Here is a 16,959-nt window from a genome sequence, read left to right on the forward strand (position 1 = left end):
TTTTACATGTTTCTAGGCCAGTTTTTGGAGCTGAATTCGAATTTAGCAACCCGATGAACATTTACGAAGCCTAGTTTTAGTGCCTTTACATGTTACGAAGCTGTCAGAGGCGGTTGACACCTACTAGGAATACCCGGCAGGACCCCTACTGGAATTGACCTGACCTGACCTGACCCGACCTGGACTAAATGCATGAAGACATCATCTGTGATCAAAACTCACATGATATCATTCGGATCAGCACCCCGAAAAACCCCATAGCAGCCACACTTTACGACGTTCTAACAGGTCCCGATTTTCCCGATTTTCGGGTCATTGACCTGACCTGGAAGGTCATCCGATGACCTAGGACATTAAACTTGGATATCATCGGCTTCCTCTCGTGACGGGCAGCACGCTCGTTTTTTCCGCGAAGCTCTAGCTCGATCAGGGGCCAAACGCGAGGGGGGGGGGGGGTCGTACCAACCCCCCCCCTTGTGCCGTCGAAGGACGCAAAATGGCCTGTGCCGGCGAGTGTTAAGGTCCTAGGTCGTCATCACTTGACCTTCCAGGTCAGGTCAATGACCCAAAAGTCGGGAAAATCGAGACCTGTTAGAGCATCGTAAAGGGTGGCTGCTATGTTTTTTTCGGGGTGATGATCACGAATATCATGTTAGTTATGATTATAGATGATGTCTTCATGCATTTAGGCCAGGTCGGGTCAGGTCAGGTCAGGTCAACCAGTAAGGGTTTTGCCGGGTGTTCGTAGTAGGTGGCAACCGCCTCTGACAGCCTCGTAACATGTTACGAAGGCACCAAAACTACTTCGCAAACGGTCAAATGGTTGCTAAATTCGAATTTAGCTCCAAAAACTAGCCTAGAATCTTATAGAACTCGAAAATGTGAACCGAGGTCATCAAAGGTAAATGACCTGACCTGACCTTCCGGTGACCTTGACACCCACCCTAATGCATGGGAATTGGGAGCAACATCATATCCCATGTTTGAACGTTTGAAACCACGAAAAGACTGCAAACGAGCGGCTAATGCGAGGCGACATGCGCCGAATCGCAATCCCGGCCAAACATGGTGCCATGGTGCTAGGCCGCCGGTGCATCTGAAAGAACTGTGGGTGCCCCTGACAAGCCTGAAGTTCCAACGACAGGCCCGTGGTGCCCCTGACAGGCCAATGATGCCCTTGCGAGGCCGTTGGTGTCCCTGCTAGGCCGGTGGTGCCTCTGCTAGGCCGCTGGTGCCCCTAGGGGCACCAAGGCGAACCTTGATATCAAGGCGAACCTTGATACCAGTCAGTGAATGTGCGTTGCTGACCTTGCTGACTGCGTTAGAGCCCTGTTCGGCTCCGCGCAAAATATTTTGCAGCGTGTGACGGCACACTTGGATGACGTCAGCCACTGGCTCCGCCCACTCTCCGCCGGGCCGCCAGAGCCGAGGGCCGCGGCGGCCACGGCAGCCATTATTCGACGCGTGACGAACCGTGGCGCGGATGGACTGGTGGTTTTCGTTCAAAAACTGAATAAAATGCGCTCAAATGTGGTTAATAGCAATGTGCCACTGAAAAAAGTGATAATGATACTCAAAAAACAGCATTCAGACCGCTTACAATGTGAAATATAGGACGGTAAACTTTAATTCGCGCCACTTTCGCCTCCTGCAGCTCCTATTTTCTTGTTGCGCAAAACTGAAAGATTTTGCGCGAGCCTACGTCACACGTGTGACGTCATACGCCGAAGGGCGGAGCTTGGCACACGAGAGACCCCAACTGCGCATGCGTGGTGCAAAATTTTGCAATAGGATGCGCTGCCCGAACAGGGCTCCGGGTGCTATTGCAAGATAAACGCAAGGATAAACGTAAATTTGGTCTTTTATTGTGATGTAATGATCAAAATTTGAAGGTAGCTTTGTATCATCGCAAGGAATTGAAGCTGTTCTTGCTTTTGCAGTGAGGTTTCAGTTGGCTTATGGAAAACGTCCAGTTACGGCTGATAAACTTCAGGTCAACTTTCATCATTTTCCATTTTATATTTGGCTACAGCATCAATTAGATTATTGTTCTACAAGGTACTTGAAACTGCCCGAAAAGTCGCTGTAAGGTCCTGAGTATCAAAATAAAAGGAGCGAAAGCACATTGCTGCTTGCCACGGACGTTCAAGTTGAGCTGCGTATTTGAGTTTTCGTGAAAGGTCAGTAGCCGACCCTCATTTATACACAATATCTACATTGTACTATACCTACATTTTCAGTTTTGTGCTTTTGTTTTTTTGATTTTTAGTGTCTGTAATTTGGATAGGTTTTTATCATGGTATTGTATAAAATGTATCATGGTTTTTATCATGGTATCAAGCTTGCGTGGTATCGGTAACCCTGGCGTCACCGGTAGTGTTTTCGTTCAAGGCTAAGGTTTCTTGTATTAGCCTGCCGTGCCAAGCCGAAGCATGCTGTGACGTCACTGGGTAAGAGAAGATAACGTACCACGCCATCAGTATCGACTGAGACTCAGATAGACTCAGACAGACTCAAATTGACTTGACTGACTCAAACCGATTCAGATCGACTCAGTCCGACTCAGAACAACTCAAACTGACTCAGACCGACTCAACCAACTCAAATCGATTCTGGTTGACTCCGACAGACTCTGATTTCTGAACGACTCAGGCAGACTCAAACCGACTCAGGCTGACGCAACCGACTCAAACCGATTCAGATCGACTCAGACCGACTCAAACTAACTCAGATCGACTCAACCGACTCAAATCGCTTCCGATCGACTCAAATCGATTCCGATCGACTCAGAACGACTCAGACAGTCTCAGGCAGACCCAGACCGATTCAGATCGACTCAGACCGACTCAGTTAGACTCAGAACAACTCAAACTGACTCAGACCGACTTAACCGACTCAAATCGATTCCGATCGACTCAGACAGACTCAGAACGACTCAGACCAGGCAGATTCAAACCGACTCAGGCACACTCAAACAGACTCGACTGACTCAAACCGATTCAGGTCTGATGATTCAGGTCAAACCGATGTGTCTGTCTGAGTCTGTCTAAATGGGTTTGAGTCGGTTGAGTCGGTCTGTCAGTTTGAGTCGTTCTGGTCTAGCTGAGTCGGTCTGAGTCGATCTGAATTGGTTTGAGTCGGTCGAGTCAGTTTGAGTCTGTTTGAGTCTGCCTGAGGCTGTCTGAGTCGTTCCGAGTCTGTTTGAGTCGATCGGAATCGATTTGAGTCGGTTGATTCGGTCTGAGTCAGTTTGAGTTGTTCTGAGTCTATCTGAGTCGGTCTGAGTCGATCTGAATCGATTTGAGTCGGTCGAGTCAGTTTGAGTCTACCTGAGTCGGTTTGAGTCGTTCTAAGTCTGTCTGGTCGATCGGAATCGATTTGAGTCGGTTGATTCGGTCTGAGTCAGTTTGAGTCGTTCTGAGTCTATCTGAGTCGGTCTGAGTCGATCTGAATCGGTATGAGTCGGTCGAGTCAGTTAGAGTCTGCTTGAGTCGGTTTGAGTCGTTCTGAGTCTGTCCGAGTCGATCGGAATCGATTTGAGTCGGTTGATTCGGTCCGAGTCAGTTTGAGTCGTTCTGAGTCTATCTGAGTCGGTCTGAGTCGATCTGAATTGATTTGAGTCGTTCGAGTCAGTTTGAGTCTATCTGAGTCGGTTTGAGTCGTTCTAAGTCTGTCTGAGTCGATCGGAATCGATTTGAGTCGGTTGATTCGGTCTGAGTCAGTTTGAGTCGCTCTGAGTCTATCTGAGTCGGTCTGAGTCGATCTGAATCGGTTTGAGTCGGTCGAGTCAGTTTGAGTCTGCTTGAGTCGATCGGAATCGATTTGAGTCGGTTGATTCGGTCTTAGTCAGTTTGAGTTGTTCTGAGTCTATCTGAGTCGGTCTGAGTCGATCTGAATCGATTTGAGTCGGTCGAGTCAGTTTGAGTCTACCTGAGTCGGTACTTTGAGTCTACCTGAGTCGGTTTGAGTCGTTCTGAGTGTGTCTGAGTCGATCGGAATCGATTTGAGTCGGTTGAGTCAGTTTGAGTCGTTCTGAGTCGTTCTGAGTCGGTCTGAGTCGATTTGTATCGGTTTGAGTCGGTCGAGTCAGTTTGAGTATGCTTGAGTCGGTCTGAGTCTATCTGAGTCTCAGTCGATAGTCGATAGCGTGGTACGTTATCTTCTCTTACCCAGTGACGTCACAGCATGCTTCGGCTTGGCACGGCAGCCTAATACAGGAAACCTTAGCCTTGAACGAAAACACTACCGGTGACGCCAGGGTTACCGATACCGCTTGCGTCACCGTCGCCGCTAACCAGACTGTAGATGAAGTTAGAGTAAAAAACATAATCTAACCTGACCTAATTTTACCTACTAACCTACAAGCTACCACCAACCTTCCAACCTACACACCTAAAACCTACCAGCCTATAACCTTGACCTAACCTAGCTTCCTACCGCCGATGGTGATGCCAGTTATACCAATACCCCTATTATTTTCCCATTCCCAGGCTCATAGGCGGTGGAACGGGGGGGGGGGGTACCATCCCCCCTTTGATTTTGGCATTTTAACATTAGCCTTATGGGCGTTGCATGGAAAGAATGGGGCCGAAAGTTCAGCAGTCCCCACCCCCGGCCCCCCATTGAAGGTGTTCCGCCGTCACTGCCCAGGCTGCAAAGCTGAAGCAGGACAGCAAAATAGACAATCGACACCTGCCGGGGTGCCAATTACACACCGGCCCTCACCAACCAGGCTGGAAATATGCACCAGCCTGTCACCACCCTGCATGCACTGAATGTTAACAAGACTGATGATTTCTACTAGGAAGTTGGAGGAATCATTCTTTGTGATGAGAATTATGTAATGAATGGGCAATTACTCTTTAGTTAGTATACCCAAGATTCTTTATGATAGGTATACCCCACAGATGTTAGTAGTTAGTACCTAGTGTGGAAGAAGAGTCCATACCACAGTACCAATCCCCTGGAATCTGGTAAATCAACTCATTCCATCAACTGTAAACCCTCCCTGGCCTATTAGTGGTCTGGAGCACTTTAATTTCAGACTCTCATTACCAGCCCCCCCCCCCCCATCCCCATCACCATTTTTGGGGCTGTGGCATTATGCACTCCCACAGTCCTTCCCTTAAACCTCATTTAGATCCACTATGATGGTGTCTAAGTTAGTGTGAAGTGAGTGGAAAGTGGACAGGCTTCATAGCTCTGCGAATTGCTGCCTTGACCTCACATTCCATAGGTAACTCATTACAAGAGAAGTGCTTTATATTTTTAGCACTACTCAAAGATGCACAATACTTTGTCCATTTTGTTTCATTGTAGGTTCTTATTCAGGTAGGTAAGCACTACAGGAAATAAGGACTTTCGTACTGTTAATTTTTCAATCAATCTTCCTGTTGTGATTGTTTTCTGAATGGATTTCTCACCAAGCATATCAAGTTTCCCAGAATCACACAGCAGTATTGATTGTGACATTGTTTTGGCCTGTGTAATGTTGTTGTCAGGTCCACTGTGCAGCGTCCCTAGCCGGTACGTTCGTTGGCCAACCGAACCGTCACAGACGTGCCCGGGCCACTCCGTCACGAGCTATCGCCGCGAACGGTGCTGTCTCAGCTCCTAGTGCTAACATATACAGCCGACGAAACTAACAAGACTGACCTCGCATAATATTTGCGTGAGTCGACGGTTTTGTTTGCCGAAGTTATTCGCTGATGAGGCCACCGAAGTTGCTATCGAGCGCGTTGATAGGTTGAGCAAACGGGTAAATTTCCAGCGATTTTGGCGCCGGCCACTGGACGTGTCGGTGTATTTTTAGCTCGCCTGTTGGTGTTTCGCTGGACGCTCGTTTGGCACCTGTGGTCAGTATGTATCGTGTGTCGCCGGCGGGCGGTGATTGGCTCGTTTTGCGTCGGTGTTTTGTGGCCTTGGACGTCTGTCATGGTGTGTTAGGGTGATGTTGTTTGTCACGTGGCCTTTTTGCGAGTCAGCCAGTGTTGATAATAACGTTACGGTGTGCTTATTCCTGGCGAGTTATGTGACGAAAGACGGCCCCATCACTGTTTCTCATTATCTTTACGGTCAATGATGAGCTCTCGAAATTGCTCCCGATTCTTATCTTTTCCATACAGGCCTCGTACTGATTTTCCTCTCCCGACGGCGTCGCTCCGAAGAATCGTGGTCGCCGACTCGCTACCTGTCTGTCGAGTCACGTCGTATCTGTCGATTTTGTAAAATAGTCATTACTTCTGACGCTCTCCCCCATCCAGCTCTCTGCCTTGTCCGTGCTCTCTTCCGCGATTGACTGATGGTGCCCGACCGCCCTGGGTCCCTGTCCCCCTGTCTAACTCCCCACTCTCCCCCTCTCTCCACCAGCTCTCTGCCGCCGTCATGTCGGTGCTCTCTCCGTTGATCAACTGCTGTACCCCGGACCCGTCTATGTCTCATGCTGAAGTCCCTGACTCTCCCCTTCTGCCCCCAGCTCTCTGCCGCCACGATGTCCGTTCTCTCCCCTGTAATCGACTGGTGTACCGTGGTCCCCTCTGACTCTCCCTCTCGCCCCCAGCTCTCTGCCGCCAAGATGTCGGTGCTCTCCCCGGTAATTGACTGGTGGACCCCGGACGCCTCCTATGTCACCGCCCTGCTGGTCACGGCCGGCGCCGGGCCGGTGTTCCGCGGACTCGGCTCCGAGACGGCCCGCCGCTGGTTCGGTCTCTCCATGGGCCTCCTGCTGCTGGCCTGCACCTGCGGGAAGGGAGCCGTCCACCCGCTGGCGGCGGCGGTCGGCAATGTGGCCATACTGAAACTGGTCAGCGCCAGGTCAGCCAGGGCGGGCCGGGATGGATGGGAGGGGCCTTGGGCCGTCATTGGATGCTTGAGGATCGTTTTTTGTGTGATCGTTAATTTAATGTGTCGCGCGTTTGTGTATATTTTCGTTCATTCTATTTCTTTCATAATTTTATAAGTATATGCTGACTAATAAGTTGTAAGTCTCTTGACCAGATTTCTTATTAGGTACTCCAACTGGCAACTATGATTACAAACCTGTTTTCGAAGTCAGGTCCTTACCTACCAGCTTCTTCAAGTCCCCTTCACTCTTCTTCCCTTCTCCCTGGCTCTCTCGCCGCCGCTCGCCTAACCTGCGCGTCTCCCCGCAGACACGTCCACGCAGTGAGCTTCGCGTTCTGTTTCGCCTACCTGGCGCTGGTGCGGCTGCTGGATGCCTTCGTCCACGACGTGTCTCCGCTCATCAACGTCATACAGATGCTGCTCAGCCTCAAGGTTAGTGAAAGAACGTGCTGAAAACCGAGAGTGGGGAGACGCTTGGTTTTTGGGGAGTCTTGGTAGCTGTTAGGGCCTTAGTTGTCACGGGAAGATGTTATGCTGGTGATTTTCTTATGCTCTTAGTCGTGTAGTGTGATATGTGGTTGAATAAGTAAGGAAGCACGACCTTCTATATTTTTTGTAGTTTGTCACAGCATCCTCTTCCCGTTTCTTTCTCCAGACGAAATATAAATACAGCATCCTGTGTTTCTTGCTTTGTGAAGTGATACCACCAGCACACCTCACCTCATTTCTTCTCTCTTCACCCCAGTTGGTCGGCCTGGCGTTCGAGGTCCACAACAGCTGGAGGCTCCGTCAGAAGACTGCCACCCCTACCACCCCCTCCCCCACGGAGCCCAGCGGCGGTGAGGGGGACGCTCGGGACACCTCGGCTCGGGACAGGGCCGAGCTGGCCGTCACTGAGGTGACGGTGCCGACAGCCGCCGAGCAGCTCCAGTACGCCTTCTTCTATGTCGGCATGCTGACTGGTGAGACGGGATCGGGTGGTGGGATGGGACCCCATCCGATGGGATGGAGGGTTGGGATGTGATGGTTGGATTGTGGACTGGAAAGGGGCCGTGGACGGGGACGGGGATGGGAGATGATGTGATTTAATCTGGGGGAATGGTGGGGACGTTTGTTTCTCAGGCAGGGCAAGGTGGGATTTTAAATTGGGACTGGGCTGCAGTGATGGCAACCAAGCTGTTGTGTGTTGATTTTTAGGGCTAGGGGAAATTTAAAAGGAAGATGGACTGGGATGTTGATTGTCTGAGGAAGGACTTGCATGACCGCTTAATACGTAATCGCTATGTTACAGGAAATAGAATGGCGTACTTTGACACCACCCCATTCCGCCCCCGTCTCGGCCCGCCCACAGGTCCGTACTACACGTACGTCACGTTCCGTCACTGCATGGAGGGCACGTTTTGGCCGTGGGCCGACTGCGGCTGGGCGCCCGTGCTCCGCCGGGCCCGATTCCTGCCACTCTACATAGTACTGTTCCTGTTCCTGGGCTGGATGTGGCCCATCGCGGTGAGCCGGGCTTGATTGCGGACGCTCTATAATGGTGTTTTGGCAATCGTATGCACTGTAGACGGTAGTTAAAGTGATTGGAAAGTTGTTTGTTGGAAATGAGCTATCGATTCTGTTGAAATGTAACGTAGGCTCGCAGTGTTGGTCTTTTTACTGGAAAATCAGGAGGATATTTCTACCGAGGTGTAGGTTCTGTCGAAGAACTGCTTTCTTTGATATCTATCGATCAACAGCGTGCTCACGGGCGTTTGGGCGGGATCTAAATTGATGTATCTTCTAACACAAGTCAGATATTTCCACGATATCACATCGTATTGATGCACTTGTCACATTTTGCCCCAAGGTTTGCCCGTTCAACCGGCGTGACAGTCACCCTCCGGCTAGCTTGTTCGATTGATCGCTCTTCTAATCTCCAACATCCCCCCTTCCGCTTTCCCCTTCGCTCCCGGTTCCAGGACGCGTCTCGCGCCTCGTCCTGGCTGTACGGCGTGTGGTTCATCTACCCGGTGTTCACCCACTTCCGGATGCGGATGTACTTTGGGTTCATCCTGTCGGAGGTGGCGTGCATTACCCACGGCCTGGGCGCCTACCCGGCCGGCAGCCTGCCGCGGCCCGGCAAAGGACCCACCGACTACGGCAGACTGGTACAGATGTGAGTACTGAGTACACAGGCGGGGCAGGGGATGGGTGGTCAGCTGTGAAGGTAAACAGTGGGATCATTCAATGATAACACGTGCTGGACATTTGTCCTTACGTTAGCCCCGCTCTGCATAAACATCAACGGATGTACTCCCTACCCATCCAGTCAACCATTTTTTTTTTTTTAATGAAATGTTTGTAGCAGCCGTCAAGAGATGAAATGATAGGTGGCGTGATATGAACCTAATTACTCCGCTTCCGACCTTTCACTAGCGTGTGAGGCAGGAATTGCCTTCCGTGTCTTCATACTTTTCACTGTTTTGGTGGTTTAGCGTGTTTTTCTTTTTGCAAGCATGATATTCCTTCCATGAGACACTAAAGTACTGTCTCCACGTGTAAACATTTTCGGTTTTTACGCGTTTTAGCAAACGAGAGTTTTGCGCTTTTTTCGCTTTTTAACAGACGCTTTTGCGAGTTTTGCGAGTTTTTCGCTTTTTACGGTTTTAGTTTGTCAGTCTTTCAGAACAATTACAATTTCAGAACAATTTCAATTTCAGAGTAAGAACGTCTTTCTCCTCCCATCGTGCGCTGTATGCCGTGGCCCTCTTGTCCCACAGGGCAGGTATCTGGCGCACGGCTTCTATTAACCCCTCGATTTTCGCTGTAAAGATACTTATAGGGGTATCATCACGTTACCCTATTGTTATCACCGCTATGACATCAGTTAATTATCAATTATCTGAAATGATCTGATATCGTGATATCTGTTATCCATAGACTCACTATGTAATTATTTGACATCCACATCGTTGGAATAGCAACAGAAGTTATTGGTATGGTTGTCTGAGTACTTGCCATGATCGGCTTAATCAAATTGCGTTTCATCGCTTTCCACACTTTCCATTGCATCTATTTCACCGTAAAATGGTATTAATAGCAGAATGATTATCTCTTAAGCCTTCTCAAAAACCGGAAAACTTTCATTCGATCCAAATGTTTGGATAAAATCGCGCGTTTTTACAAATGAGAGTTTTGCGCTTTTTAAAAGTTTTACGAGTTTTGCATGACACAACTGACGCGTTTTACGAGTTTTGCAGTTTTTTAATTTTATGAAGCCACGCGTTTTTCGATTTTTGACAAATCTTCCGCCGTGGAGATGGCACCGTGTAATTCAATGGTACAGATCAACGCCGGATCATGAAAAACTCGCAAAACATCAAAAAAGCGTTAAAACGTCATTAAAAACGCGCAAAACATGTACCGTGGAGAACGACCTCATCATCAAAAAAGCGTTAAAACGTCATTAAAAACGCGCAAAACATGTACCGTGGAGAACGACCTTAAGAACACAGAACAACTCTGCAGTCGACTTTTGGCCTGTGGGTCATTAATTTCGGGTTCTCAAGGTGAAGCGGATGAGCTGTCTGTGACCACAACTGGAACGCAGAACTCCCCCCCCCCCCCCAGTGCCAGCAGCTGTTCCGACTGTGCCGCCATCTGTGTTGGAAGGGGAGGGGGGCACAGGTGCTCATCGCCATGCGCAAGGGAGAGGATAATAAATTAATGGTGGCGATATGATGACCTTTGATGACCATATAAAGACATCATGTGATATCGTATGTAAGTTTAATGAGCCGTGCATTTAAGGCGAATGCCTTGTGTATAGGCCGGATGTGCCACCACTTTATGACCAGACACAAGTGGCATATTTTCCATTGTGACAAGTAACAACAATCATCGTGGCTCACACTTCAGTCTGTTCCGAGACTGGTACGATGTACACTTTCTAAATCCCTTAATCTTCCCGGCAGCATGGATGACAAGAAAGAGCTGGCTACCGCCGAGTACGACTTCGAGACTGTACACAACATCCGCGAGGGGCGCGTCGAGCTGGACGTGACGATGACGTCGGTGCTCAAACAATGGAACACGACGGTACAGTACTGGCTGTACTACACCGTCTACCGGAGCACGCCGGGCACCAAGGTGTTCAGGTGAGACTGTGTACATACTGGCTGTACTGGTAACTGTGTACAGTACTGGCTGTACTACACCGTCTACCGGAGCACGCCGGGCACCAAGGTGTTCAGGTGACACTGTGTACATACTGGCTGTACTGGTAACTGTATACAGTACTGGCTGTACTACACCGTCTACCGGAGCACGCCGGGCACCAAGGTGTTCAGGTGAGACTGTGTACAGGTACTGGCTGTACTGGTAACTGTGTACAGTACTGGCTGTACTACACCGTCTACCGGAGCACACCAGGCACCAAGGTGTTCAGGTGACACTGTGTACATACTGGCTGTACTGGTAACTGTATACAGTACTGGCTGTACTACACCGTCTACCGGAGCACCCCGGGCACCAAGGTGTTCAGGTGAGACTGTGTACATACTGGCTGTACTGGTAACTGTGTACAGTACTGGCTGTACTACACCGTCTACCGGAGCACACCGGGCACCAAGGTGTTCAGGTGAGACTGTGTACATACTGGCTGTACTGGTAACTGTATACAGTACTGGCTGTACTACACCGTCTACCGGAGCACACCGGGCACCAAGGTGTTCAGGTGAGACTGTGTACATACTGGCTGTACTGGTAACTGTGTACATACTGGCTGTACTACACCGTATATCCCGCGAGTTGCTGGGGGGGGGGGCGTTAAACGCCCCCACTTTTTTCGCCGTGCCATAGCATAAAAACGGCGCGCCGCAGGCGCGCCAAATTTTGGGTACCTGTAGGGAATTGATTGAAGGTTATTGTGACGAAGTTTCAAAAAAATCGGTCGAAAATTTTTTGAGATATCGAGGTTTTAGTGACGTCATGATTTCTGAGTTTTCGACCAAAAACGGCATATGTTCAAAAAATCATATAAAATCACAGAATAATCATACAGACATGCCGTAAACGCCATTAGACTGCCAATACCATGATCAATCAAATGGCTATCTTCGATTATTGATTATCGTTCCGCATTTTCCATAATCTTGAACTGAATCTTGGCAATTTTTCGTGACTACTTCACGACCATGATACATGAATTTATTAAATTGAACTTTTTGAGCCAAACACGTACACATATGATAAAATGAATGTCACCATCGTGTTCTACGCCCCAAATTACCTATAAAACATGTGTCACAGGCTGCGAATATCAGTTTTGATTTTCGGGGATATGTGCCTACCCGGTTGACCTGACCTTGACCCTGACCTATGCTTGACTGATCCCTACATGGAGCTGACACTCTTGTAGGCCTTATAAGATGGATTGTGCACCGTTTTGACACAGTTTATGGCGAGAGGCGCCCATTGCGAAGTCCTGAAGTCCATGCTACTGAAAGCCCGATTTCAGGTGTTTGACCTGACCTTGACCCGACCTGTGACCTCAAAATTCAACTTTAAAGTACTCATCTGAAGCGTCTCGTCGCGCTCTTTCGTTTGCCGCCTCGTGCGTTTCGCTGCGCCTATTGGTTCTCGAGTTATCGGCTGGGGGCGTTTAACGCCCCCCCCCCCCAGCAAACGGTGATTGGCGAAATACCCCAGCAACTGCCGGGATATAGGAGCACGCCGGGCACCAAGGTGTTCAGGTGAGACTGTGTACCTGTACATACTGGCTGTCCTGGTAACTGTGTACAGTACTGGCTGTACTACACCGTCTACCGGAGCACGCCGGGCACCAAGGTGTTCAGGTGACACTGTGTACATACTGGCTGTACTGGTAACTGTATACAGTACTGGCTGTACTACACCGTCTACCGGAGCACACCGGGCACCAAGGTGTTCAGGTGAGACAGTGTACATACTGGCTGTACTGGTAACTGTGTACAGTACTGGCTGTACTACACCGTCTACCGGAGCACCCCGGGCACCAAGGTGTTCAGGTGAGACAGTGTACATACTGGCTGTACTGGTAACTGTGTACAGTACTGGCTGTACTACACCGTCTACCGGAGCACGCCGGGCACCAAGGTGTTCAGGTGAGAGACTGTGTACATACTGGCTGTACTGGTAACTGTGTACAGTACTGGCTGTACTACACCGTCTACCGGAGCACGCCGGGCACCAAGGTGTTCAGGTGAGACACTGGACCGTGGGCTGTACGTGGGATACTTTGTGGCATGACTTGACCTGAACGACTTGGCTTCGAGTAATGAGGTGACATTAACTAGTTACGGCCGGAGTCCCACTCAATCTCAACCGAGCTTGTTGACTCATAATGTCATTGTTATGTCATTTATGCATAATAAATTTACTTGAAGCGTATTTATGATCTTGCGAACGAAGAATTTGGATTTGTGATCGTACCTGCCCATGTCCCCCCCCCCTCCCGTTCGCCCCCTGTCGTCCATCTCATTCTTCATGCCATCGTTCTGACCCCTACCCTCCCTCGTCTCGTTCCAGGGCGTCGGTGACGATGCTGGTGTCGGCGTTCTGGCACGGTATCCACTCGGGCTACTACCTCTCCCTCCTGACCTGCCCACTCTATATGGTGGTGGAGGACCTCTGGGAGCGGCGACTCAGGAGGAGACTGCCAGAGTCGGTGAGTGGGAGGAGAGAGAGGGCGGAGGGAGGGAGAAGAGACACGCAGGGTCGTCGCAGGATCTGGTGGCGTAAGAGTTGTCTGCTAGGGGTGTGTGGAGTGAGTCTGTATCTGGAGAGCTCTGAGGTTGGGTAGTTGACGGTTAATTTAGGAGTTGAACATTGCTGGCTACTTTCTTACGAACATTTTATCAATTAACTTTGTTGGTTGATATTGTCATGTAAATCTCCATGCTACTTTTTGTGCATACCCCTGTCCCCTACAGTAGGATTGTTAAAAACGAATTTTGGAAAAGTACGTAGGCTCATGGCTTACGTGGTTAAGTTTTCTTTTCCGGGTCTAACGATGCCCTTTATAAGGAAAAATATTGAATGCTAGGGGCTCCCCAAACGGCTTGAAGCAGACCATGTTTCGCCCGGCGTGCAGTTGTCTACAGTTGTCAGTCTGCTGCAGTGTTCAGTCTCGGCCATCCCCCTAACCGTCTGTTCTGCCCGGCAGCGTCTGTGGCTGTACGACTGCGTCACCTGGTTCCTTCGGGTCAGCATGTTCAGCTACCTCTGCATGGGCTTCCTACTGCTGCGTGCCGACACCACGCTGGCCTACTGGCGCTCCGTGTACTTTGTCGGACACACGGCGGCGGCAGCGCTGTACGCGCTGGGCCTGGTGGTGCTGCCGCGGCCGCCCCGGCCGCCCAAACCCGAGTGAGACGCGGGAGGGATGGAGAGAGAGAATATGTTTGGAGAATATCGGAAAAGTGATGGTAATGAGACACGGAATATGAGGGGATGGGGGCTGCAAAAGGGGAACATTTGATTGCAGTGAGTAATGGAAGAACAAGGAAAGGGAACATCTCAGAAGAGATGGGGTAGGAGGCGTGCATGCACGGGAAAGGAGTGGTGAAGAGGTAGAAATGGAGAGTTGATGTAGAATGGAGGGGGAGGTGGGAAACTACGTACTGCCAATCATCAGGTCAAGGACTGGTGTCGGGAATGAACTGGGTGGAAATATGAAGTGGAATGGCCAAGATAGGTCGATCACATTGACTCGAGATGACTGACTAAAGCAGTTGAAGGAAACCGCGGACGGAAAGTTGATTGAACTAACCAAGCTGAGAAACACAAACGGTTGCTAACAGCTAGGTGCTGACTTCTGTAGCTATGGGGTATGATGTAAGGCCTCGACCGGTGCATATGCAGTTACAAGTTATCCCAACACTGTCTAGTTTGCCGGCACTGGTTGTTGTTTAGCCAACCACTAACCGTAGCCTGACTATAATAGTTCACAGGGATGTTGCGTTTACATTAACCTTCCTCGGGTGGCTCTGTAACTGACAAGCTGTTCACAGGCCGTCGTATACGCTGACCGTCTCGGATGGCTCTTAAACAGCTATAGTTCACAGGATTGCTGCGTATACGTTAACCCTCTCGGGTGGCTCTCCGTAACTGCCTAGGTGATACTCTGGACCACACTCGGGCTTTCCGAGCCGACTTCTGACCACAGAACTCGTAACTTCCGAGCGAACCGTCTCGCGACCGCCGCGTCTGTCGCTTTCTGCGGTGGCGAGGTTTTGTCGCCTGTCTTGTGGCGCTTTGTCGCCTGTCTTGTGGCGCTGCTTGGCGCAAAGTTTCAGCCAGTTGCCGCTAGGGGAGCCATCGTCGCCGAGGCGAGCGTTTGTGTGTGGTCCCAGGCACACGAGACCGGACTATGGATGTTCGCAGTAAGAATAGAGACCCACCAGGGGAATTGGTTAGTGGTTTAGATGGACCCGTGTTAACCTATGGCATAATGCGGCGAAACTAACCGTTGCTGGGTGTTCGCTAATATTCAGAGTTTGCAGTTAGCACTGTGCTGGCTACCAGTGTTGGATACGTCCAGTGCTAACAGCCGATATGACCTGTATCAGGATTAGATCAGTCTGCCTGGGGACAGTGGTAGACTACAGACTAACCTCTCGCTGAAAAGCGCGGGGCGATTCACTAAGCCAGTAGAGGGGCGGTCTCACGTATTCAATGTAAGATCGTACACTTCCCGGGCGCGTACATGGGGTGCGGGTGCGGCGTTCCGTCCGATTTTCACGCGCCGCGCGCACCCAGCTCCTGTTCAGGTTAGCCGCGTGCGCCCTCTTTTCGGTGTTGGTGTTCGTGTTGTCTGTATTTGTGAATACCGTAGGTGGTTAACTGGGGGAGCTGGCTGGGCATTAGGGAAGATAGTGGGTGTAAGGACGGACTGGGGGTAGTAGGCGGCGTGGTGGTGACGGTAATTGGACAGGGTATGACAGGGACCCACGACTTCACTAAAGTCGCGATGACGACAGCTCGGGAGGAGTTGACATTGGGTCGAGATGGTCTCATGAAGAGCGGAGAGTGTGACAAGGGTCTCGTAATGGGCTGATTTTGGGACAATGGTCTCCAAAGGGCCCGAAATAGGGAAGAGGGTCTTCTAGGTAGAGAGCTGAGATAGGCAAGAAGGTCTCCTATAGAGGGCTGGATGATGGCTGTTGTTGGCTGTACTTCTCACAATCCATTACAATAGACATCAGACTTTTTGTGTCAGTCGAGTCGGTTTTCTGGGTGATATTCCAGGTGGACGAGGTTTTTACTTTCATTGCTGGCATTACAGATAATCCCAATATTATTGTTATATGCCCTAATTGCTTTCATACCTGAAAACAAAGGTAGTTTAATGACAAAATTGTCGCCGTTTGGGGATATAGTAGAAATGAAGCACAGGGACTGATCATTATTTTGGGTTGTGAGACACTTGCCCCGGGGGATGGTCGTCCCATTTCATGGTAGCTCACCTGAATCATAATCTTGCCAATGCAATATGCAAAGCCTTTACACCGTCTGAATGTATAGTCCCGGTCCTGGGAGGTCGCTGCTGTGTAGCCCCGGGGCAATGACCTGACCTGGGGTTCGGGGCGGACGGGCGGGCCGCGCACTGGGGTGGCTCCATAGTCGGTCAGTGGTCGTTCTGTTACGTGTCTGTGCCAAGTTAACTTAACTCCGTAGATTGGGAGGGCGAGGATCGGCTGCGATCGCACTGCTCTTCGTTACCATAGCAACGCTACCGTGTGCTACCAGTGTTGTTGCTATAGCAACTGCGCCAGCGAGTCAGGGCGTGCACGTAAATTCTCTGAAGTTATGTGGTGAGCGGTGGGGACGGTCTACTGGCATGCTAACCCCTCATCAGCATTGGTCGTCACGTAAGCCGTGCCAGGGTGCTCTGTGCGGTCCTGCCGGTTATTTTGTGAGACTGCTGCTGGGTGTTGCCGGGCAGAGGTAGGGCCTGCTCGTGACAGGGAAGGACCGGCAAAGGGAACGTCGTGACGCTGCGTTATTCGGTGTGCAATATATGTTCGTTTGCATTTCGGCGTTTAGAGGGTGTATCAGTGTTTGAGAGGTTAGAAGATGAAGCGTCTGATCAAA

The 16,959-nt window shown here is 50.2% G+C and overlaps 1 protein-coding gene across 2 annotated transcripts; it reads left to right on the plus strand.

Annotated features, from left to right (window-relative positions):
- The first annotated feature begins 1,677 nt into the window (after nt 1-1,677).
- Nucleotides 1,678-16,898, plus strand: LOC122374307 (lysophospholipid acyltransferase 7-like). 2 transcript variants are annotated; one of them, XM_043352971.1, is made up of 9 exons: nt 1,678-2,180; nt 6,560-6,813; nt 7,152-7,275; nt 7,589-7,805; nt 8,195-8,349; nt 8,805-9,001; nt 10,800-10,982; nt 13,393-13,531; nt 14,030-16,898. In XM_043352971.1, the coding sequence occupies exons 2-9, from the start codon at nt 6,575-6,577 to the stop codon at nt 14,234-14,236; spliced, it is 1,461 nt and encodes a 486-aa protein (XP_043208906.1). In that variant the 5' UTR covers nt 1,678-2,180; nt 6,560-6,574; the 3' UTR covers nt 14,237-16,898. The 2 variants fall into 2 exon arrangements, with proteins under 2 accessions (XP_043208906.1, XP_043208916.1); XM_043352981.1 differs by lacking the exon at nt 1,678-2,180 and adding an exon at nt 5,021-5,236.
- Nucleotides 16,899-16,959: the final 61 nt, after the last annotated feature.

The sequence above is a fragment of the Amphibalanus amphitrite genome, unplaced genomic scaffold (genome assembly GCF_019059575.1).
Source record: "Amphibalanus amphitrite isolate SeventyFive unplaced genomic scaffold, NRLGWU_Aamphi_draft 000039F_arrow, whole genome shotgun sequence".
NCBI classification, from domain to species: domain Eukaryota; kingdom Metazoa; phylum Arthropoda; class Thecostraca; order Balanomorpha; family Balanidae; genus Amphibalanus; species Amphibalanus amphitrite.